The sequence below is a fragment of the Centroberyx affinis genome, unplaced genomic scaffold (assembly GCF_046629955.1).
Source record: "Centroberyx affinis isolate AG114_WGS23_722 - 3 ecotype Tasmania unplaced genomic scaffold, CSIRO-AGI_Caff_v1 ptg002597l_1, whole genome shotgun sequence".
Lineage (NCBI taxonomy): Eukaryota > Metazoa > Chordata > Actinopteri > Beryciformes > Berycidae > Centroberyx > Centroberyx affinis.
Window position 1 is genome coordinate 1 of NW_027280799.1, and position 22,836 is coordinate 22,836.

The 22,836-nt window shown below is 43.4% G+C and overlaps 3 protein-coding genes and 1 pseudogene across 5 annotated transcripts in view; 2 read left to right on the plus strand and 2 right to left on the minus strand.

The window, feature by feature from the left end:
- Nucleotides 1-214: 214 nt before the first annotated feature.
- LOC139656983 (XK-related protein 5-like) lies at nt 215-1,822 on the plus strand (annotated as a pseudogene).
- A 1,541-nt stretch (nt 1,823-3,363) lies between these two features.
- On the plus strand, nt 3,364-12,139 carry LOC139656984 (translocating chain-associated membrane protein 2-like). Its single transcript, XM_071534661.1, has 11 exons — nt 3,364-3,543; nt 5,393-5,456; nt 5,898-6,007; nt 7,281-7,397; nt 7,580-7,638; nt 8,173-8,257; nt 8,431-8,501; nt 9,048-9,152; nt 9,878-10,021; nt 10,632-10,789; nt 11,282-12,139. The coding sequence occupies exons 1-11, from the start codon at nt 3,424-3,426 to the stop codon at nt 11,356-11,358; spliced, it is 1,110 nt and encodes a 369-aa protein (XP_071390762.1). The 5' UTR covers nt 3,364-3,423; the 3' UTR covers nt 11,359-12,139.
- A 479-nt stretch (nt 12,140-12,618) lies between these two features.
- On the minus strand, nt 12,619-17,042 carry LOC139656986 (EF-hand domain-containing protein 1-like). The gene is made up of 10 exons (XM_071534666.1): nt 16,980-17,042; nt 15,916-16,137; nt 15,519-15,806; nt 15,204-15,353; nt 14,585-14,777; nt 14,079-14,305; nt 13,666-13,806; nt 13,271-13,484; nt 12,917-13,081; nt 12,619-12,741 (listed from the first exon to the last, which is right to left on the minus strand). Exons 1-10 carry the CDS (start codon nt 17,040-17,042, stop codon nt 12,710-12,712), a joined length of 1,695 nt encoding a protein of 564 aa, XP_071390767.1. The 3' UTR covers nt 12,619-12,709.
- An 841-nt stretch (nt 17,043-17,883) lies between these two features.
- Nucleotides 17,884-22,836, minus strand: part of LOC139656985 (protein eva-1 homolog A-like) — a 50,311-nt gene continuing 45,358 nt past the window's right edge. For 2 of the 3 annotated variants that reach the window (XM_071534663.1, XM_071534665.1), the window contains 2 exons: nt 21,666-21,875; nt 17,884-19,926 (listed from right to left, as the gene is read on the minus strand). In XM_071534663.1, coding sequence (XP_071390764.1) covers nt 19,544-19,926; nt 21,666-21,875 — 593 coding nt within the window. In that variant the 3' untranslated portion in view covers nt 17,884-19,543. Of the gene's footprint in view, nt 19,927-21,665; nt 21,876-21,934; nt 21,950-22,836 lie in introns of all 3 variants that reach the window. The other variant, XM_071534664.1, reaches the window with a different exon arrangement.

The following is a 22,836-nucleotide window of genomic DNA, read 5'->3' on the forward strand; positions in this document are numbered from 1 at the left end:
TTCATTTCCTGGTGCTTGTTTTTCATAGCTGTGTTTTTATGTATTTCATGTATAGCATTTCGGTCTCACTGACCTACACACAGGCACAAACACAGACACACACACAGACTGGCAGATAGTTTGCATTGTCATCCTCACCTCTGCGTCCTTGGCGTACAGTGACGTCAGACCTGTCTGCAGATTACTGATAGTGTGACCTTCTCTCCTCCTTCAGTTCATGCTTGTAGAGAATGCCACTCTGCTGCTGGCCGCCTCCGACTTCCTTAGCGAAGCATCATGGGACAGTATGACCCTTCCCTTCCCACCACTGTGTTGTGTAGCTTTCTCATCGGTGAGTCACACTCTCTGTCTGCCTTCCCACTCCTTTCTAATGAATTTAGCCGACGAGGCCCCAGGTTACCCCTGGGGTTTATGCGTCGAACAAAGTAATTAGCACATTATCTGTAAGTGTTACATTGCATAGTGTTAAGATGCTCCAGGTTAGATTACTGTCTCAGAAACATTAAGATATTGACTGTTTATAATTAGACCTGGCTCAAACTTTACTTGTTTTAATGTGCCTGGCCAGATGTGTGGCTGAACAGAAAATTAGTGCCTGAAAGTTTGCATGCTATGTTCACCCAAATGCAGTTTTCTGGCAGTATGTATGCAAAAGGTACTACCAACACACCATACAGGCATGACTAGTGAAATAACTTCAAAAACTTTTACCAAAACTCTTTAAATAAAATCTTAACTAAAGTAAATGTTTTGAAAAAAACTAAAATCAAATTTTACAAACAAGAAAACATAAAAATGAATGGAATTTGTGAAACTAACCCTGGTGGAGTACAGACATATTTCATGGGATAACAATTTCCTCCTCTTGTGCTTTCCAGGCACTACTTCTCTGGTCCTGTACTACCGGTTCCTCCACCCCAAGTCGACGGAGATCTCCCAGGGCTTGAACCACAACCATATGGGCAGCACCTGTCTGGAGCGGGGCGAGTCCTTCTTCTCTCTCGGGGACAAAAGCCTTCCAGCCCCTCCATGCACAACCACGGCAGCTTCTCCCTCTCCGGTGTGGCGGGTTCCCTGGTGGATCATCCGGGGACGTGCGGCGCCCGGCCCAACAGCTCCTGCCCCTGCTACCACCACCACTGGCTCCTGATCCGGCTGGCCCTGAAGACAGGAGACCTGGGAAAGATCAACAGGGCGTACGGGGCCGGCGGGGCGGCGGCCATCCTGGACATGGAAGAGTACAACCAAGAGTTCAAGAGCAACGACGGCATCAATACCACAGCGGGAGGCAGCTGCGACGGGGTCTCCACCTCCGAGTCACAGGGGAAGGGCCTGGCGCCCCTCTCGGACTGCAAGGAGGAGTTCCAGAGCGTGAGCGAGCCCACGTCGACGGAGCAGCCCGAGGAAGAGGACGACAGTCTGGAGATGGAGAGCCCACTGGAGTCACCCGCTTCAGAGTTCAAACGCAGCTCACCGGAGGGCAAGTCTGTATTTGGAGACAGTCCGGAGCCGTACTTCTGCCCCACGGAGTCGAGTTCAACCCTCTACTTCAGCGCCGATCCACAGTCTCCCAGCAGTGCCAGTAACCCACGTTTGGACCGGGACATTGGGGGCCTGAGCAGGGCTCGCGCCTCAACTCCATCCCGAGCGACCCGGCCCTTCACAGGGACGTCCGCGGGCTGATGGGCCGGGTGGGGCCGCGCTACACCTCCACCCCTAAATTGGACTGTGGAGCACTGGACTCCCCGCCCACCGTCCCTCACCTCACAGGCCCTAGGAGGCAGCTCATAAGTCCCGTAGAGATGAAGACGAAAACTTCTAGGTTTGTCATGAGAGAATCAGGGAAACAGTAACAGCAAACTTATCCAGCATTAAGGAAAACACCAACTTTTTGGCAAATAAGCTTTTTGATCAGCTTACTGTTGTGGAATGAAAAGAATGGTAGCGGTTTCACCTCTGTGTGCCCAGTATTTAGTGCACTCTGGTGCATATGCTAACACTTTTGAGATAATGCTAAGCTAGCTTGTACTGCCCTCTAAACATATACAATGTCCCTAAAGCATTAGCATGCCCCATAGAGAACTAAATACAGTATACACTGGATACACAGAGGTGAAACTGCAGTCTTTTCATCAGACAACAATAATAAGGTGATCACAGAGCTTATTGGCCAGGAACGTGTATGGAGCTCAGACATGCCTTCCCCTTACGCTCCACAAGTATTTTTCTATGCTCGTACCCTCCAGCGATAATTAATGTCAGCCACAAGAATTTTACTGTGCAGCAAAGACTACACAATTAGTGCATATTATGGTAGTGTCATATTAGATTAGATAAATACAAATGATTTGTGATCTTGGAGAACTAGGGGAGTGTTTCTTGCACCGTAAAAGTCCTGTGAGTAATGTAATCGATCGGCAGGGGTTTGATAAACTACTTCCAGATCCAAGGGTGCAGCAGTGTCTGAGCTGTATTCCTTTACCATCTCAGCGCAAGCCAGAGCTTTGTTGGCCTCTTAAAAGCACAAGTATCTTCTGTACCATACATCTCCTGCTGTGATATTTGTTATTCCCACTGAAAGACAAATCCCCTGTCCCCTCAAAGAATAACATACTGTATTTATAATCTACTCTTGTTGACCGGCATTGCTTAGAACAGGGCTATTGCGTCAACTTGGCAAAACTGTGTTTAATGTTTGAACTTTTTTTTGTTTACGTTGTTTCAAAGACATGTTGACCATGTAATTGCTGAACTATGTTTTGAACTTACATTCTGTAGGGAAAAAAGTATGTCTCAGGCACCTATTTGACTTTAAAAGAAGCTTTTAAATGTCAATTGTGAAACAAAATGAAAACATGCTCTCTAGGTACTTCTTGTGACTGTTTTTTTTTATGTGCTTTTTGATTGCTATATCTAGGGGGCAATTGCATTTTTGCTCATTACTGTTCTGTAAAAGGGATCAAATCCACAAACGAAACAGTGAAATTATGCTGGGTTTCATATATACTTTCTCCCTCTCAGGTGATTGCCTATCTGAAATATGGATCTGTGGGGTGCAAAGCCACTGGTGGCTTTTAACAAGCAATAAATACATATTGGGGTGACTTAAGGTAAAAATCTTTGTAGTTATTTCAACTTTATTCATTTTTTCTATATTTATGGTACAGGAATTTGACCTTTTTTAAGATGCTATAAATTAAAACTTGATTGCTCTGTGTGGACACAGGCTATCATATCTTGAAATGTAACTTGTCATGTCAGACTACACACTTGTGAAAATGGCCTCAAAGAAGGGAATTTATGGCACTCTCCCTTTAAGACGTGGCGCATGCGCAGGTCAATGAGAAAGTTAACTCCTGAACTTCGTAGTCAGAAAAAATTTCTGATTTAGAAAATAGTAGGAAAAAATCCTATTGTGCTGAAATGGCATTTCGCCGAAGAAACAAGAGTTATCCTTTCTTCAGCCAGGAGTTCTTAATTCAAAACCATGCCGACATCGTCTTTAGTTTGGTGATTTTCATTCTGATTGGACTGATGTTTGAGGTGAGATGAACTCAGATTCTCATTTTTTCCCTCGTCTCGCTCAGCTGTTTTAAGTTGGCAAGTCTGCTGCAGATTCTCAGATCTAGTTAGCTGACGTGAAATCTCTTATTCGTTCAAAATGATTTGTTTTGCAGAAGTGTCGCTTGTTTGACTGCATCTGGGCTCTCTATCAGTGTATTGAGTTCCGCGGATATGGTGGCTGCTTGATACCTTGCTGCAGTTTTACAAGTTTTGTGAACAATGAATGTTACTTTGTGTTCGCAGTCAAAGTAGCAACTTTGTCTCATACTGAGCTAAAGCTGACAAGAGCAGGCTACAAACTGCAACATTAGACTTTTTATTGTCACGTTACATGTTGAGACTATTCGGCGTCTTTCTCGTCATACTTTAATCCCAAATGAGGTGTCTTTTAAAATTGGTTTTGTCAGATCAGCTGTTGTAACGGGACACTGGCAATTAGTATAAACTTGACAATTTGGTGAATTGGGCCACAAAACTAAACTGCCGTCAGCATGCTCGTTTCTACTCCAAACTTATACACTGATTATGTTTCCTTATCGACGACTTCACCCCATATTTTACCCCCAAAGTGTCTTGATTCTAGTCGCCAGGAAAGAGCCCGCTGCAACAATTTGATCCTCAGTTAACACAGCTGCGTCAAACTTTCACAGGTAGCCAGAATAAGACGAGAGGTTAGGCGTTTTTGCCTTCAAAATAAAAGCATCGCCATAACACACAATTCATTACAATACGTGTACACCACTAAATGTTTTATTTTGAAAGGTATAACCGGAAGTGGAGTCTGTGTTTAGTCTCACTGTCTTGACACTGGTAGTTAACTGCCACGTCTCAATCTCTGAGCTGCTGCTGCTGTGGGCTAAAACTACTTTAGTCTGAGGGGATTTCACCACTGACACATGCTAATTGTATTATTTAGCTCTTAGATTATATAATAGTTTGACATAAATGCGCTAAAGTACATTGCCAGGCCGCGATTTGCTTATTTAGCAAAGTTTCAATCCGGAATCTCGGCTATGATTGCATAGCTGGCTGTATTTAAATTGGGAAGGGGATTTCCTTCAGTTTTCAGGTTTCGGAAAAAGAGAACAGCAGTGTAGTATCTGGTCTTGTGAACTCGGGACTTTGACGTTGACAAGGCACCTGTGGCCCCGGCGCGCAAGGAATGCTGGTGACTTGTTGCACTCGAGCAGTGGTTCCCAAACTGGGGTTCGGGGGCCACCGGGGGTCTTTGAGGGGTCCAAACCGGTCCCTCTGCAAAAAGAGGAAGTTTTTGAGTGTTATTTCAGACACTAGACGTTAGCGCAATGACAAGGAGGACTGTTTTCTCATTGGTTGCACTCTAATGATTCTGTATCAAGCCATATCTAACAATAAGCAGCTTCTCAGATGGGGTTCCTTGGGGCAAAGTCTTATCCCTTGGTGGTCAGTGGTCTAATGCAGATCTGTTTGTGGGTGCTTGACATGAGAAAGTTTAGGAACCTGTGCATCTGAGCTTCCAAGTGGAAGTAGCAGCGTCTCGGGTCAATGCAAGCCTTGTCATGCCAGCCAGGTTTTTCATCAGCTCAGCACCGTCACCTTTAGGAATTCACCTCCCAGCATCCGATTACAACGCCAGAGGGGAGGATTGTGTGATGATATAAATTCTGAAATGTTTGGATTCTCACCCCACCCTCTTCCCCCACCACCCCACGCTCTTCCCCCCTCCACCCTCTTCCCCCCTCCACTCTCTTCCCCCCTCCACACACACAACACCTGCATGAATGCGAGGCCTCTCGGAAGACGGCTTCATTTAAATATGCTGCTAATTACCATCTCATGTAATTTCCAGGCAACAGCCAAGACGGCCATACTGTTCATTCAGCCTCAGTACAATGTCAGCACACTATCACCAGGTATGCAGTGCAGTTCATACATTGTTCAACAGCAGACACAGCATGTTGTAATGAACAAGGCCAACACGGCTGTTCAGTTGTTTAAAGTGGATAGGCGCCACACACTCTCCATTAAAATGACAGCTCATTGCAAAAGTTACAAATGTAATGCAGGAATCCAATGCCAAAATGTTGCTCTTAACTTTTTAAACTAATAAATAGATTTTAATACACAGTGGTTGGCCTGCCTATCCATTTTGCACTTAAAACATGTCACAGTTGCACTTCTGCAGCTATTTTAAGAGTGTGATTTTTCTTGCATATGTCATCATTATATTACTGCTGTTTGATTCTGATTGCAACACAATTTCCATTACTTCAGGATGCATACCACACCTCTGAGTGCAAACACACTGTGCGTTTAACAAACACTGTAATTTGTCCCTTCCTCTGTGTGTTTAGAGGGAGAGGTGACGCTGTACCAGTATGGATGGAAGGACTGCGCCACCATCCTCTTCTATTTCTTCATCACCATCATCCTCCATGCGGTAGTGCAGGAGTATGTCCTGGATGTGAGTAGCCTGTCACTGGAGCACAATGCATCATGGGTAGGGCTGGACATCCAGGTCAGGAGATTCAAGAGAAAAGCGTGGCAGATGTTACTGTGGCAGTAATACCAGAGAGAGGGCGTTCTTTATGGTGATTATGGGTCTGAATGTGATGCGGCTAAGCACCCAGGGGCGTATAATATCCTCTGGCATACTATAGCTTTTATGCAACACATGTACTGTCTGAAGAGTCTTCTCCAAAGTTGTTAAAAAGCAGGAGAAATCAAGAAATGTTGCTAAATAGCTCCCTTCAGTTGGTAAAGCAACCAATAGCTTTGCTTCATGGGAGTTATCAGCGAGGCTGGAATCAGATTGCTTGGCTGAAACCTGCCATTGTGTCATTGAACAATAATAGGTGTGTTTACATGCACACTGATATCCCATTCATATTTGGGGAAACTCAAGAAGTCGATTTTCATCTTGGGTAAACATCTTGCTGTGTTTGGCATAATTCAGATACACTGTTTTTGCAGCGATGAGGAACCTGAATGATAGCTGAGGAATACAAATATAGCCTGGATACTTTAGAGGCTGTTTACTGTTTCCATGGTAACATTGGAATATTCTATACAGGAATATGAAGATGCATGTAAACATCTTATCCTGAATAAGACTTTAACCAGGATATGCATTACTATTCCTAATAGTGTGTGTATCTAAATGCACTTTGTGATACTGAAAAGGACTTTTTGACCAGGATAGTTAAAAATCCACTGAATAAAAAAGAAATGGGAGCACTCTGCTGCCTGTTTTAGAGACTTAAATGGACCAAAAAAAACAGGCTGACATTTCTCAGACCTTCTCTAATGCTCTTAGGATAGATAGAGCTGTGGAGAAAGGAAGAGAGTCGCATTTGCGCCCCGCGAAAGTATGAGGCCTTGAGCAATTGTTTAGAAATAGGCCAGCGATGAGGAATGAGATTTTATTTTGGCACCGCCGTCACGCTTTCCAAAGGGTTACGTCTTGAATGGAAGACTTTTGTCTGACGTGCGTTTGGAGGAGCAGCCATAAATAGCTGCCGCCGCCTTTTGTCAGCCCAGGTATTCCTATCACCCTGCACTTCCTTGTGCGTGATAATGAAAGGTTGTTTTTTTTTACGTAACCAGGCGCTGTCACTTGCCATAACAGGAGCTTGATCTGGTTCTATTGTCATCAGACGTGCCACCCGCGATGTCTGGATCCCGCTCTGTTCACATGATCTGTCGTATTGTCCCCCCCCCCCCCCCCCCCCCTGCAGAAAGTGAACCGGCGTCTCCATCTCTCCAAGAGCAAGAATAACAAGTTCAATGAGTCGGGCCAACTGTGCGTGTTTCACTTGGTGTCGAGTGTGTGGAGCCTCTACATCCTCATAACAGTGAGACTGATTATTTACACTTAAGTCAAAGAAATGTATTCAGTGTACTACTCCCCACTGGAGGCAATATCACACACACTCTTAACTTACACACACACACACACACACACACACACACACACAAATGAAAGACAGTTGAAGCATTTTTCTGAAGGATTCTTCTCTGTAATTTCTTCACACAGGAGGGATACCTCCTGCATCCCAGCAGCCTTTGGGAGAACTATCCCCATGTACACCTCAGGTATGACTGATGATATGGAAATTAGAACGACTACAGTTTCATATTTCATCGTGGAATATTTGGATAATAAAATCAGTACATAGTTTTAGGGCTGGGCAATATGCCAAAAAATACAATATTGCACTTTTTTTTTTAGATTATGCATGGCATATTCAAAGCTTCTTAGTTTTTCCCAATGCAAACTATATTTTATGAACAATACATTTTTTGGAAAGTTGACTTTTTGATGCCACCTAGTGAGTTCACATGGCTTTCTTCCACATTCAGATTGTTTATTGATTATACTGCAGTAAAAAAATATTAAAAACTGCCATATAATATGATTTTCAGACTTAAAGAAATTGAAATCATTGATGACCTTATTGTAAATACTCATACTTTTGTGTGGACCCATACTTGTAGACCTTAATATGCAATACAGTTTCCCAGCTGTACACAGTTTCTGCCTTCTAGCTTATCAACCTTTCCTTACATGTGTGCAGTGACTGTTTCAGTAACCCCCCCCCCCTCTCTCTCTCTCTTGCTTTGGTCCAGGTTTCAGGTGAAGTTCTTCTACCTCACTCAGCTGGCCTACTGGCTCCATGCCTTGCCAGAGCTCTACTTCCAGAAAGTACGCAAGGTCAGTAGGGAGGCCATGGGAACTGGAGGAGTTCTGGAGCGCGGCTAGATAAGCTGCGTGTGTGTTTTTGTGTGTGCGTGTGTGTGAGACAGTGAGCGAGAGAGAAAAGAAAAAAAGGATCCAGGATGTATCCAAGAAAATACCTATGCAAATAAAGGCCGTTTGTCTTCCAGGAGGAGATTCCTCGTCAGCTCCAGTACATCTGCCTGTACCTGCTGCACATCTCCGCAGCCTATTTGTTAAAGTAAGCATCCGGCTGAGGGACTCTTTGAAAGACGCAGAGTTCCTGGAAAACATGAACATTCAAAGACTACTCCATGGAAAATGAGGAAATAATAATGGAAAACACAGAAGTTTGAACCATGAAAGACATTTATCTTTAGCAGCAGAGCTATATTTTGTTCCATTGCATTACTAGACCATAGAGGCTCCACTTTACTTTGTATCTGTAATGTTCTGGAAATTATTTCACAATAAGATTAACATATGATATGGTGACATGATAGAGCATATATCCATTTATTTTAGTATTGATACAAACAGGGAATCAAGGTACTTCTGGGATACAGCTACTTCATTAGCGACAGCCTGTCTAAATAATAGTAATATGATTTGCAAAATAGATGATTAGATTTGGTTTATCAACAATCTAAAAGTACATGGTATCCATGGAAACCTATGAGGATGTACCCCACCGGTGTGTTATTTCCTTTTTCCACCTGATCCCCCTGCTCTCCGCCTCCGCCATCAACCCCTCTGACCCACCGCCTCTCTCTCCTCTCCGCTGTAGTTTGAGCCGTGTGGGACTGGTGCTCCTCTTCCTCCAGTACGTGTCGGAGCTGGGCTTCCACATCGCCAGGCTCTTCTACTTCACTGACGAGAACCACCAGAAAATGTGCGTGTCTCGCCATTTTCATGCTAAGTTTTAACGGTTAAAAAAATTAACAAGCCAATGTCTCCCACACAGTAAGTTCGATTGACATGACATGCAGTGGTGCACATATTACAAATTTGCCTCTAGGACCATCAGTGTATGCCGTATTGGATTTTCCATTATTTAGAATTTCTTGGACAAGCATTTTTTCCCTTAAGGCTTTTTCACTTTTTGACCTATTGACACCAAACTTGTTATTTATCCTAAGGAGAATTAGATACACTTGTAGTACATATACAATATATTCTATACTATACTATACAATTGGGGGGTATTGCTGCTTGATTACTACATGGTTCAGTTGCAGGTCACGACATGTTTATTGTTGCCTTGTTAATGTACTTAATACATGTTTTTTCCTCAATACTTCATCCTTTGAATCAAAGTTACCCTTACAATGACTTTTTAGTGACATTCATTTGATCTAAAGAGTTAGTTTTTGATATATTCTCATTAAATAATTTACTAGAAATAGACTTTTAAACATTAATATTTCAAAAATCTCTCATTTTTGACCTCTGTGTTCGCACCCCTGGGAGTAACTGCCTCATTTATGGATGACAACATGTTTATTGTCGCCTTGTTTGGTTGATTTTGCCGGTTGGTTCTTATGGTGACCATTGGCTGGAGTTCACAGTGTACCTGCTTTCCTACTGACCACTGCTTCACTTTGTGTCATGGCTCAGGTTTAACCTGTGGGCGGTCAGCTTTGTGTTTACACGGATGGTGACTCTGACCCTGATGTTCCTCGCTGTGGGGTTTGGTTTGGCCCGTGCTGAGAACCAGGGGCTGGACTGGGAAATGGGCAACTTCAACACTGTACTGATAAGGTAAAGGCTAAACTGGTAAACACAGGGAAGGAAGAAAATATTTGACATGTTTAGATAATGATTTCTTTAGTGGTACTGTTTGATTTTGTTCAGAATTGTTCTTTTTTTCCCCCTCAAAGGACTAGTGTACACTAACTGGGGGAAAAATAGCCAAGTGTTTGTGTTTTGTCATGTTTTTTGCACTGATCTTCTCAGTTTTCTCATGTTTTTTGCACTGATCTTCTCAGTAACAGAAGATATCGAACAAATGCTGCTTTTGATATATCTTCGGAAAGCCAATATTTTTGCATCAATTTATTAGTCAGCCCCTACTCCACACACACACACCAGGGCAGGAAAGTAAATTTTTTTGTCAACTTTGGCAGGTCCATTTTAAAATAAATCCACCAGCCAATTTCAATAATTTTACCTGCCAACTAGAAGCTAAGAACAGAAGAGAACATCCAAATTATGGTTGGTTGTCTGCCGAAACGGATATTGCTGCAATAAAGAACGTCCTTTCAGGTGTCATTGCTAAAATAGCTTCTCCCACAGTTCCTCTACCTGTGATTTTCCACCCTGACACACACACACAAAAACACACTAACCGTTCCACCTTGGGTCCCTGTAGGATGACTGTTCTGCTGCTGGTATGTTTGACCCAGTCCTGGCTGCTCTGGAAGTTTATCCGCTTCCAGCTGAGGCGCTGGAGGGAGTTCAGACACGAACAGGCCGCTCGCAAGAAGGCTGCCGCCAAGCAACCCCTACGACCGCTGAAGAGAGACTCGCGTGAGTACAGACACCCACTCACACCTCTTTCATAATACATATCATTTATGATTTATGACTATTTAAAAACACAAATCTGTGTAAGGCCTGACATTTGATGGTAAAAAAATATGCTACTGAAATTGCCATCTGTTATTAGCTGATCTTTGGTGCCAGGTGACATTACCGTCTCTAGAGTACAATAGGTACAGATTTGGGTTTGGGGTTTAGTAACTCTTTAATAGTTACAGATCAATCAGGCAGCAACTGTTGCAAATTGTTGGCAATCTAATGTCGTGACAATCAGAATTTTGGGATGTGATTTTATTTTATTTTATTTTTTTCAGGATTTCTTGCTTTTTGAACAAAACCTTTGGATTAATTCCTATTGGAGTGTTCTTGTTTTCCTATTTTTGTCCCATCACCCCCTGCGGTCTTGTTTTGTCCCGATCACACTGATTATATTATGTGTTGTACAAGTCCTGACTTCTGACTTCTGTCTCTCCCCGCTAGTTGGCCACCATGAAAACGGCGTTCTTAAAGCTGAGAACGGAGCCTCTCCTCGGACCAAAAAGCTCAAAGCCCCCTAAGCCCTGACCCTTAACGGCTAGTCTGAACAGCGGCCTTAGCCCCGGCTAAGGCTTCTCATCAGCACAGCGGGGAAACCGGTGGCCACTGGCCATCAGCCTCCTGGTGAGTATGTCCGGAGGTGTCACAGGGACTCAGGCGCTACAGACACAGGCTTGAATGCTGGAAAATGAAATCCAAGGAAATCCCTCGAGCCCGACAGACATTTACTCTTCTCATCATATCAGTATTTTTTTGTTTTTTTTTATACACCCACGCCGCCTGCTATCCCACCCTATGGAGCGCCATTGTATACAGAATGATTAAAATGTAAACGTGAACACAGTATGCGGCACACACTCCGTATACTGTGCGTGTCAATATTGAATGTGTCAATGCCTATCCTCATACATAAGTACTGTACTGGTTGTAGTGTTTGTCTGATGCTGCCGCTGTTTTGAGCTCTTGTCATAGAGTCGGCTTCGCTTGTTTTCTAGTCTGGTCCATTGGTGCAGAAAAATGTTACTGATGCTATGGTAGCCAGTAAGAGGCTTACTGTAGCCTGGCCTTGACATTATCCATTACCTAGTCAGGGAAGGGTAGTGTGGTGAACGGGTTCGTCTTTGATATTTGGCCTACCAAAGGGGCGGCCACCTCGGCTCCCCCCGCTGGTTCATGTCAGTCTAAAAGCCTGCACTTCTCACTGGTCGCTTACAGATAAGAATCATGTATGTATGTTGGATATTATCGCATGCCATTCCATGTTTTGTTTTTTGATGAAGATGTGTTTATTACTTTATTAAATGATGCATTTTTCTGAAATAAGGTGTGGACTCTTTCATCTGTTATTGTGAATGACATTGATGGGTGCAGTTTCTCTATTTTCTTATTCAACACTAGACACAACATCTGTCAATAAAAAGGCATTATTATGGCAAAAATGAGCCTTCATAGTCTATTTTGCACCTATAGAGGAAAAATACTGTATACGAAGAGTCAGTGTCAACACAGCCAATGAGAAATGAAGAAAAACATGCAAAAATATTTTTCAATAATCTGGTCAGGCCTGTTCCACCCCAGTTTCTTTTCCAGCTATAAATAAATCTTGCATTTTCAGTGTGCTTTCATAATGGGGGGGGGGGAAAGGTAATTCGAGGTCAATCACACCAACAGCAAATTCTGACTATTTCATACATTGTCCAGAAGGTGGCAGAACAAAGCACACAAATCACTTCATCTGTCCAGTGTTGGGGAATTTATTATGATAAGAAACATACTGAATAGGCTTGAATTCATTAACAATGGATAAAGGTCACATTTGCTGCAGAGGGAATAACACTAGAGGGCAATATCCAAAGCTATCCAGCCTTGACATCATGAAGAGGGCTCCACTGCTTCATTATCACCTGATGAAGAAAGAAGAAGAAAGGGCATAAGCGGTGGGTGTAAACTTATCACCCATGAGAAGAGTTTTGTTCCAAAATGAAATGCTGACCATTTTGAAAACGAGTGACACCTACTGAAACAACTGACAGACAATACTAGAACAAAGTATGTGTTGCTGATTGGCTTGGATTTTACCGTTTCGGTCAAATGGCTGGTTATTTGCTGTCCCTTGGTGTGGATCTATGCCCAGCTTCTGGCGCACAGACTCCAGAGTCTGAGAGGGAATCTGGTCTGAGATGGACTCCAGGTACTTCAGCACATAGTGGTCAGCATCAGTCAGCACGAAGCGGTGGCTGAAAACTAAAGGGAGGGAAAGATGGGTTAAACTGGAAACTTTTTGTGATTCTCTATTGATCCCCTATGGGTGAATTCTATGGGGCAATGTTGAAAAGGCTCAGCTCTTGCTTAGAAGGTGTTAAGTTCTTTATTCAACTGAAATCAAACTGTATCTGGCTGTATCAGGCTGTTAGAGCAACTGAGCAATCTTACCCTCCACAGTGGCTCCAATAGCGAAGTCAGCGGGTGAGTAGAACTCAGGATGTTCCACAGTAGAGCCTGGCTTGGGGATGCGTGTCTTTTCCAGGAACTTGCCACCGAGGATCCCAGAGTTACGGGTGGGCTTTTCAAAAATACTGATCATGTCGTCGGCCAGGAAGTAGGAGAGCATGAAACGGCGGCCCTCGTCCTGGGGATTCTGGGAGTCCTGGGATATCAGCAACAGGGGACAGGTGGGAAATTAACTGTGGCCACAAGCCAAATGCTGGTAAATGTCTGTGGCTCAGAAGTACGTTTGTTCTACAAGGTCCCCGTCTATTCTGAAACTTTTAATTGACTGGTACAATTTAGTGATTCAAACAGGCAGCTGAAACACACGTTATTCTCACCAGCTTGGCAGCGTAGCGCAACACTTTCTGGTCATTCTCCAGCATCTTGATCATGTTCTTCTTGGGAGGCTCAGGGACTAGAGACAAGCAGTTTTGGAGAGAGTCTTCCAGTGAACCAAAACCATTGTAAGGAGGAACCTCCTGTACGGATGGAGCCCATGGAGAGGGGGAGGTAATGACCGGTGGATGACAAGAAAGAAGAGAGGATTAGTTATCACACCACAAAGCCACATACCCTCAGATAATACAGATTATAATCTCCCTCTAAGGCAGTGGCTGTCAGTAGATTTTTCCATTAGGAAATTTGAACTCATCTGTGCCTAAAGTCCAAAACATTTAGTCTTGTGTTCTTCTCAGAAAAAGAAAAAATGGTATAATGTTTTTTTCTGAGGGTGTAGTTCATGTTTTCTCACCTTCTTCCGGTCCCGAAACGTGTCAGCCTTCTTTGGCCCCTCCCTGGGCTTCATCTCCACCTCTGGGTGGTTCTTCTGGAAGTAGCTTTTGGTGAAGCCATCGCAGTCATACAGCAGGAAGCGACGGCCCATCAGCTTCACCGCCTCACCCACCTGGAAGTCCTTGGGGGAATAATATTCATCCACTTCCTGCTGTGAGACCTCCAGCACACAGCTAGGGAAGGGCCCTGCAGAGAGGGGACAAAGGGAACCACTGAGTCCATTATACTGTTATGACAGCATCTGTTTCAAGAAGAAGTGCCGTCTCATCCTGATGTCATATTTTTAAGACACAAAGTAGGATGGATGGTGCCATAAGATCATTGTATAGAGCTGAAAGTAGGAGGTAAAAATTACCCATATATCATAATACAAATATCCAAATAAGAACTACTCTACTGCATTGCACTGTATTTGACTGCATTGACAGTAAATATAGTTAAAAGTGACGCAGTGTTGTGTCTCACCGGAGGCCTGCTTGATTTTCTTGGGCAGCCTCTGTCTGCGCATCAGAACAGGGAAGGGGTCTCGGCCGCTGTTGGCTTCATGAACCTCTCTGATCTCCACCGTGTCGTCCACCAGGTAATACTGGATGGTTACAGGCCTGGTGTCCCCGTACAGAGAGTCAGCGTTGTCCCACAGCGCAAAGAAACGCAGCACCTAATGGAGAAGGGGGGTAAATATGGCCAGGAATTAGAACTGGTATGGCAGTTTTCTCAGGGTAGAAATCGGTTCATTTTCTTCGGGGAAGAAATTACTGTTCAAAAAGACTCCTGCTGGCGTTGCTGATCTTGAATGACAGGGGAAAATGCTCAAAAATATAACTTTTTTGAATTTGACCCTATAAAGGATGACATAAAGCTTCAGTTCAAGTAGAAACATGAAAATCACCAAAACTGGAGTTACAAGGTTTTTTCACAATGGTAGCAATATAATAGCTATCCAGTTAGGTTATGATGTTGCTGCCATAGATACACATTGGCCATCTGGGTACTTGCAGGGTAACATTCACTCTGTGTCTATCTATCCAGACTAGGGTTCATAATGGCTACCTAGTTAGTTTGGAATTGAGGGAATTTCCTTTACCTTGCGGTCCATGGTGAGGAACTGGTGTAGGGCATCGAAGTCAGTGGGCGTGATGTAGGAAGGCTGAGGTTTGTTGCGATGTGTGATGTAAGGGTCCACAGCCATTGGCTTCGGTTCATTAACAATCATGCCTTCACTTTCCATGAAGTCCTGTATATGGTGAAAGAAAGAGAGAGACAGACAAAGAGTTTCATGTTTACAACATCAGCATCAATATCAAAGGTCAATAAGAACAGCTGACCTCTTATCCAAATAATTGATAGAGACAAGAATAACAAAACGAGCCAGACACAGAAAGAGAGAGAGAGTGTTTACCTGTGTGTATGTGTCGCAGTGTGTGAGGTGGTACTTGACCCCGTACACCTCCAGGTCCATGCCCAGGTTGAGGTCTTTCCAGTGGAAGTGCTCCCCGCGCTCGTTCTTGGGCAGACGCTGGCGTTTGATCAGCTTGCCCTGCGGTATCCCAGAGTTCTCCACCACGGGCTCGATGATGCACATGCTGTCATCCTCCAGGAAGTAGTGAACGACCACGGGGCGCACGCGGTACTCCTCGTCGGGGGAATACAGCACGTCCTCTTTGAAGTACGCATAGAAACGCAGCACCTACAAGACCAGGGAGCGGTAGAAAGGATAGACAAAACACGGACGGATGCATCTTTGTAAATAGTAAAGAAATATGATTATTGAGTGCATTTCCAGGTTTGGTGTATACCTTCTTGTCATAGGCCACATGAGCAGGGATGAAGTCTAGGGCTTTGCTGTGGCTGGAGGAGCCATAGGTGATGTCTGGTGTCTGAGAGGACAAGTCACTGATCTCCTGCTGGGTCAGCTGCTCTGACAGGAGAGGAGTCTGTCCGATGCCCACAGTGGGCCGACGGGGCAGAGCGTAGCCATTCCTATAGGCCAGTGTCTGGGGCCGATGGAAGGCTGACTTCTGTACAGAAACATCATTGAGGAGAGAATAAACAAAATGCATGCTTAGTATGTTAAAATTAAATGATATGACAAGAAGCTCTGCTCATCATTTGCAACACTATTACTACTGATAGATGATAGATATGTTTATGATATATATGTTTAGAGATATGTTTCAAAATAAACAAAAAAAGGCCCAAAAATGTCTTTGTAAGTGTAGATTACATTCATTCAAAATATAGGATTTTGAACATTAGAAACACATCTTCCTATATGTGCTGTTGACAACATACTGTATATTTGCAAGAATATCCAAATATATTTTGGCCAGGAAAATGTATGTCAAATGCATGTCATCTGCTACAAATACATTTAACGCTATGTGGTCAAACATATCTCTAAACATATGTTTTTTTCTCTTTGTGTATTGGGTTATCTTATCAGATCGGATTGCCACGTTTAATAATTAATTGGCGCCTATACACAAATCCCAATACATTTGACGTTTTTATGCTGTAGGCCACGTTAATACGTTACTCTGATATTCTGTCTCTGTTACAACAGATATTTAATTAACATGAAGATTCATGAGTTGCCACTATGATTACTATAATACTGTAGTAAGTAGATCATGGTGAACACCGACAGGGCATTGACAAATTTGTGACCCAATTAAGTTAAGCCACATTAAGCAGGAAGCAGTCAAGATAACAGAATGAGAATGCAACTAACGTTAACAACTAACGTCCTAGCTAGTTAACTAACTTCGACTTAACGATAGCTAACGGTAAGATAGCTTAAGTTAGTCCACGGTAACAGAACTTCAGAAGACATTCACTGAGTTTAACGTTACATTCTTACCGTTACATCTCGGAAAGTGTATCCAGGTAAAAATGGCAAACCATGGCCAGTATTTATGGACATTGTTAGCCTTGTAGTATTTATTTTCAATCTTCAGAAGATATTAAATAGGACTCTCTACTGCATTTTGTAGACGGTCTAGCTCGCTAGCCACAGGCTACCAGTGGTTAGTTTGTGGTATCCATGGAAACTAGAATGGCAACAATTTCCTTAGAAAAAGCAAACAAATAGGTCAATTACTATAAAGTAGCCTAGGTGAAATTCAGAATGAAGAAACCAGGAAATAAAGTAACTATCTGGATTAGAAATACAAGATGTATTGAACTCTTTAACACTGATTATTAAAAATATATATTAAATTTGTTTATCCAATACAATTAATTCCTCGCCTAAATAAATCAGCACCTCTGGCGAACAACCTACTAATTAACAAAACAAAGACTCATGCCTGCAATTTATCTGGCATGGCTTCCAATAATTTTGCTATGATTAGGTAATTTAGGTATTCATTTCAGATCATGTAATTTATACAAAGTGAAGTACCCAACCTTTACCACCAGAGGGCGAGCAACGCTTATATTTTCCCTAAAGCAAAAAACACTAGGCTGTAATATCCCTATAGGACTTAAAGGGTGTCTGCGGTGCTCATAGGTGAGTTTATAAAGATTTCATTGTACTCTCTGGTATGTTTTTTTTTTCATTTCATGTGGTATCACTATAATATTTCTATTATATTCCTACTGTGATATTTGTATAATATCCTAAAATTAATTATGGGAACCACAGTTCCTTTTCTTGAGGGCTAACACAAGCATCATGCATATTTGAGGAAACAATAAATTAAAACTTTCTTTTCAAGAGGAAATGCAAAAGATTAAGTAGACAGCTTATTTTTCAACACAGTTTATTCCAAGCACAGGAGTCATATTTTGGTCTCACTTTACCAGCTATTGGCACATTTTAGTCCCATTCAAATTGAAACAAAAAAACTGTCTTAGTAAAAACCATACAAAGTGGCAGTCTTAATGTGGATGACCCTAATATGTCCTGTGTACTCTCAATTCAACTCTCTCAAGTCAGGAAAATACCAAGCTTTTTATGAAAACTAGAATTTTTCTATAGTTGAATCCAGTGCAACGCAAACAGAACTGGATTGACAATAGCTTATATTATTCAATTGGCAACATGATTTAAGAGACTCAGGTTGCATGTCCACTGGGAACCTCTTTTCACAGCACTGGCTCCTTCTACAGATGGCCATGACCAGCACTTCCCATAAGCATCTGTTCAGCACTAGCATCTTTAAAAGAGGGGATCAGTGGACACAGGAACTACAAGTCCCATGGTTTTCAATGAGGGAACCCTAACTAGTATCGAGGATCACAGTAATCCTTTGTTGCTGATACAAAACTGGCATGATCTGATGATGTACGTTATCCATCTGGTGAGATAGCAAGTGCAATGTTTGACAGAGACATTCACCATTTCCATTCAGAGTGTACATATGCCCATTTAACAAAGCAACAATAATAGAGAAAGGGAATACACAGAAAGATCAGATCAGCTTGGGATCGATGGATCATCTCACCAGTCAGTAAGCGATAAACCAACTGCATTCTTGACGCCAATGACTTCTTGATAGCTAGGCAAGGCACTGCACTTTGAATGAAAAAATAAGGTTCAAATCACTAAACCTCTTTGAGGCTCTCGACATGATATCTCTAATTCTTTTTCTGTTTTAAATGCTGACACAGCTGTTGACATGGACTGATCCCCTTCTTAGGAAGCAAATACATCAACCAGACACAGAAACACTAGGATTGCATCCCTGAGGTGCCAGACAACCTTCGCCAAGTATAAAAATATCTCATAATAAACCATAATTGAGAACAAAAAATACACAACAACAATAAACTATTAAATATTATAAAATAGATTTCATAAGGGCTGAGATGAATTCCCAAAAACAACATCTTTTGGTTTTTTTATAAAGTTCAAAAGGCAGCATTGGTTATTGACCGTGGAAAGATTGTCTAACATTGTTCTTCTTCTCTTGTCCCACCGTCCAGATTCTCTTTGAAACTCCCCACTTGAATACTGGAGGGTACTGAGCGTAAAGCAAGCTGCAAGCGTCATCGTCTTTCAGGTACGAGGCATTGGTCCTTCAGTCGCCATGTAGTCCTGTGTGTGTCTAAGGCAGCTATCCCATAAATCCCCGCTTCAATAAGGGCCTGCGGTGAGGTCACAGGCGGGGCAGTGCAGCAGACGGCCTTCCACCTCTAGCTTCCACCAATAAGAGGCAGGTTTCTGGCCGAGCTTACCATGCAGAGTGGGAGCTTATTCTCTTACTGAGTGGGGTCTAGCTTATAGCACCCACAGGGAGAGGCATATCCTCCCAAATCTGCCACATCTCCCAGTGTGGGTCCAAATCTGTTGCACACTTGCTTAGAAAGATTCAAAGGGGACTAGTCTCTCACCCCTTTCAGCCCAAGTGCGTCCTTTTATATTTAGCTCGAGTCAAGTCCGATCAGCGGCCGCCCCCCCCCTCCCCAAACGGGCGGTCCTCAGTAATACCGGTTGAGGCTGCGCGTCCCGGGGATGTCGGGCTGGCCGTTCATCCAGATCTCCCGGATGATGCGCTCCCTCTCCTCGAGCCGCTGCGCCCTCTCCAGCTCCTCGGCCGACGTGAACACGTTCATGTTCAGCGTGCGCTCGAAGCGCCGGTGCCGCCGCGCCGACAGGTCCGAGGTGGTGTCCCAGTCCGAGTCCGAGTCGCTGGAGTCGGAGGACGAGTCGGCGGGGCGCGCCCGCTTCTTGGTGGCGGCGGGCCGCCGGCGGGGCTGGCAGTCGGTGCGGCAGGAGATCTGCACCACAAGGGCGAAGAGGGTGAGGAAGAGGCCCAGGCACACGCCGCAGACGAAGAAGAGCGCCGCCCGCTCTGGGTGGTCTGGCGTGGGAGAGAGTGACAGATAGATACAGAGAGAGAGAGAGAGAGAGTTATATTTAGTTGATCTCTTACAGAACACATGTCAAATGCTTAATCAAATCCGTCTGACTTGTGTCGGGTCTCCCCCTTTTAAAGTCTTTGGAGCGAAAACTCATTTTCCTCCGACCTGTTCTGCCAGCTCTGTTATAAAACGTTTCACTACACTGTCAGGCTCACTGGCTGCAGAGTTACAGCTCATATGACTATGTGCTTGTGTTGCCATGCCTGCTGAGACTGGAAATGACATGTAGGACACAACAGTGATTCAGCTGGGACAGTGATCAAGCACTAAATGAAAAGGTTAAACTACAAATATAAACAAAAAAATATATTTTTTAGTTTTTAGTCAGTCTAAGTTTTACTTTCTTGAAAAGGCCCTACTTTCATGTCATTTAGATACCATAAATGCATATCATTAAATGTATGGCAGCTTAAAAAGGTGGGTAAACATTTTCAGAAGTAAAAAGTTAAGGGAAAACTGTGTGTAGGTTTAGCCACTACATCCCTAACCCTTAGCCTATGTACAGTATGCGGAGTGTGTATTTATTTGACTGTACGCTCTGTGTGTTTCACCATGCATAAAGTGTTTATTTGGATGACAGAGTGGGAGGTAATATAACAGGAAAGACCCCAGTGTTTTAGCAGCTGGCTGGAGCAGGTGACTGACAGTGTGTGTGTGTGTGTGTGTGTGTGTGTGTGTTTGAGTGTGTGTAGTCAGGTATCTCTGCTTAACATCTACATTCCTCTAGCCCACATTTACCCGCCTCTCAGTCCCATGAAAAGGGAAACAGGGGATTTTACCCACAGTACAACAGTACAGCGTACCACCCACATGCACCACACATGAAACCGTACGCTCAAATACCAGTGTCACTCACATCACTTGCCTAGAATCAACATTGTGTTGATACTGCTCTTGAATACTAAGATCCAACACCTACTAATCCACCAACCATTTGGTGGCGGTACTTTACTCAGACTCTAAGTTATTGAGCAAGCGCTAGCTAGCGTTTTACATTTTTGGAGTACTTTTTGGCAAAACTTTGCGTTACATTTTAGGTTTTAGGTTGTATTTATTCGCACCATAAAAAAGAACAATAAAGACATTACAAACCAAAGAAAAAAACAAAGGGCATGTACCGGAGAGGTTTGAAACCCAAGTGGGCTTATAAAAGTACCTCACAGAGAGGTACTTGGGTTATTGGGTGATTTGGTGGCTTGATTCATCAGACTGGCCCCCAATCTGTTCTTGAAATTAAGATGAAGGGCGATGATGTTTTGGGAATATGAAGGTGGGAATTCCAGAGTAAAGAACCTCTGTATCTGACTGAGAATTGACTATGTGTGGTGCGGCAAATTTATGCAGTTATAAATAAAAAAAACCCAGTGGATGTTGGTTCAGTGGATGTTGAGCAGCTCCATTGGTGCAATTGAGATTAAGTGCCTTGCTCAAAGGCACCGTCACATTTTTTATTATGGGAGGTGAGAGTGATCCTCATTTACTTTCCCTGCCTTGGGTTAGGGTTAGTGTGATAATGTGATATTTTAATCATCCCCATAGGGAAATTCTGGACACGGGGCTTTGACCTGAGTCCCGCAGTTGAAGGATTGTCTCTCTAACCGCAAGTCACCCTGCTGTCAAAAGTCTTTATCCTACCAATCTGATGTTGACACAACATTATCTCAACGTTTCCCCCTACCTGCTACGTAGGTGTAAGCTGCCAGCGCGTTGCTAATGAGGGCCATGTTGGAGCTGGAGGTGGAGTTGATGATGGGATTCATGTCCGGCGGTCGCAGAGGCTTTTCTCCTTCTCCTCCTCCTCCTCCTCCTTCTCCTCCTCTTCCTCCTCCTACTTCTGAAGACTTCTCCTCCTCGGAGTAAGAGCCGGATTCCCTGACCCGCTTCCTCTCTTCAAAAGAAGACACAACAGGAAAGATACATTTAAAGATACAATCCAGATTTCTGGGCCAGCCCACTCAGTATCTTTCATCTTTATTATCAGACACATGCATTCCTGAAAAGCTTGACTTGTAGATGAAACATACAGACACTGAAAGGTCAGCATCTGTGACCACAGACACGATGACAGATAGCCAGCGTGAAGTTTCATCCTGTTTTATGTCTCGAAATGCATGAAAAGCAGTGACTCAAACACTTCATCACATGTCCAGTCAGATTGTGACGGCACTGTTTGGGTCATTTACAGTAAAGCGAGTGGGGTTATCGTCTCCGGGGAATTGTGACTACAGCGCTGAATCACACACAACCCAAACAAGTGGTTTTGATTCTAAAAAGATATGCTGCTGTGAGAGGATGCATCACACACACACACATACAAATGACATGACATCCGCTTCTGTCAAATTCATTCTGACTCAGGTCATTAAGGGAGCAGATCCACATGGAAAAAGTTTCAACTTTGGAAACATTTCAGCAGCCCCCCCCCCCCCCCCCCAAAAAAAAAAAATCTCCCAAATGATCTATTTATAGATGGGAACAAGCGTTTCCTCTGGAGTTTCAGCACAGCGTGACTTTAAACTTTCTCTCAGTGTTTGAGAGAAAGTGGCTTGTTTTGTGTATACTGGAGATGAGAGAGCAGGAGAGTGAGTGATTGGATTCCTTGGGTTCATAATGACTGCTTGTTACCCAGGCTCTCTAGTGAACCTGAAGAAGTAGTTCAGGTGGGGTACATAGCGTAATCCAACTCTTAACTGGGAGACGGACCTGGGAATTTTAGTTCTGTTTATGAGCAATGCTTCACTGAAAACAAAACACTCGAGCCAGCCAGCCAAAATAAACAGGAACATTCAGCCTGAGCCTAAATTTAGAGTTCAGTGACCTGAGATTTGTGGATTTGAGTGTGTGTGTGT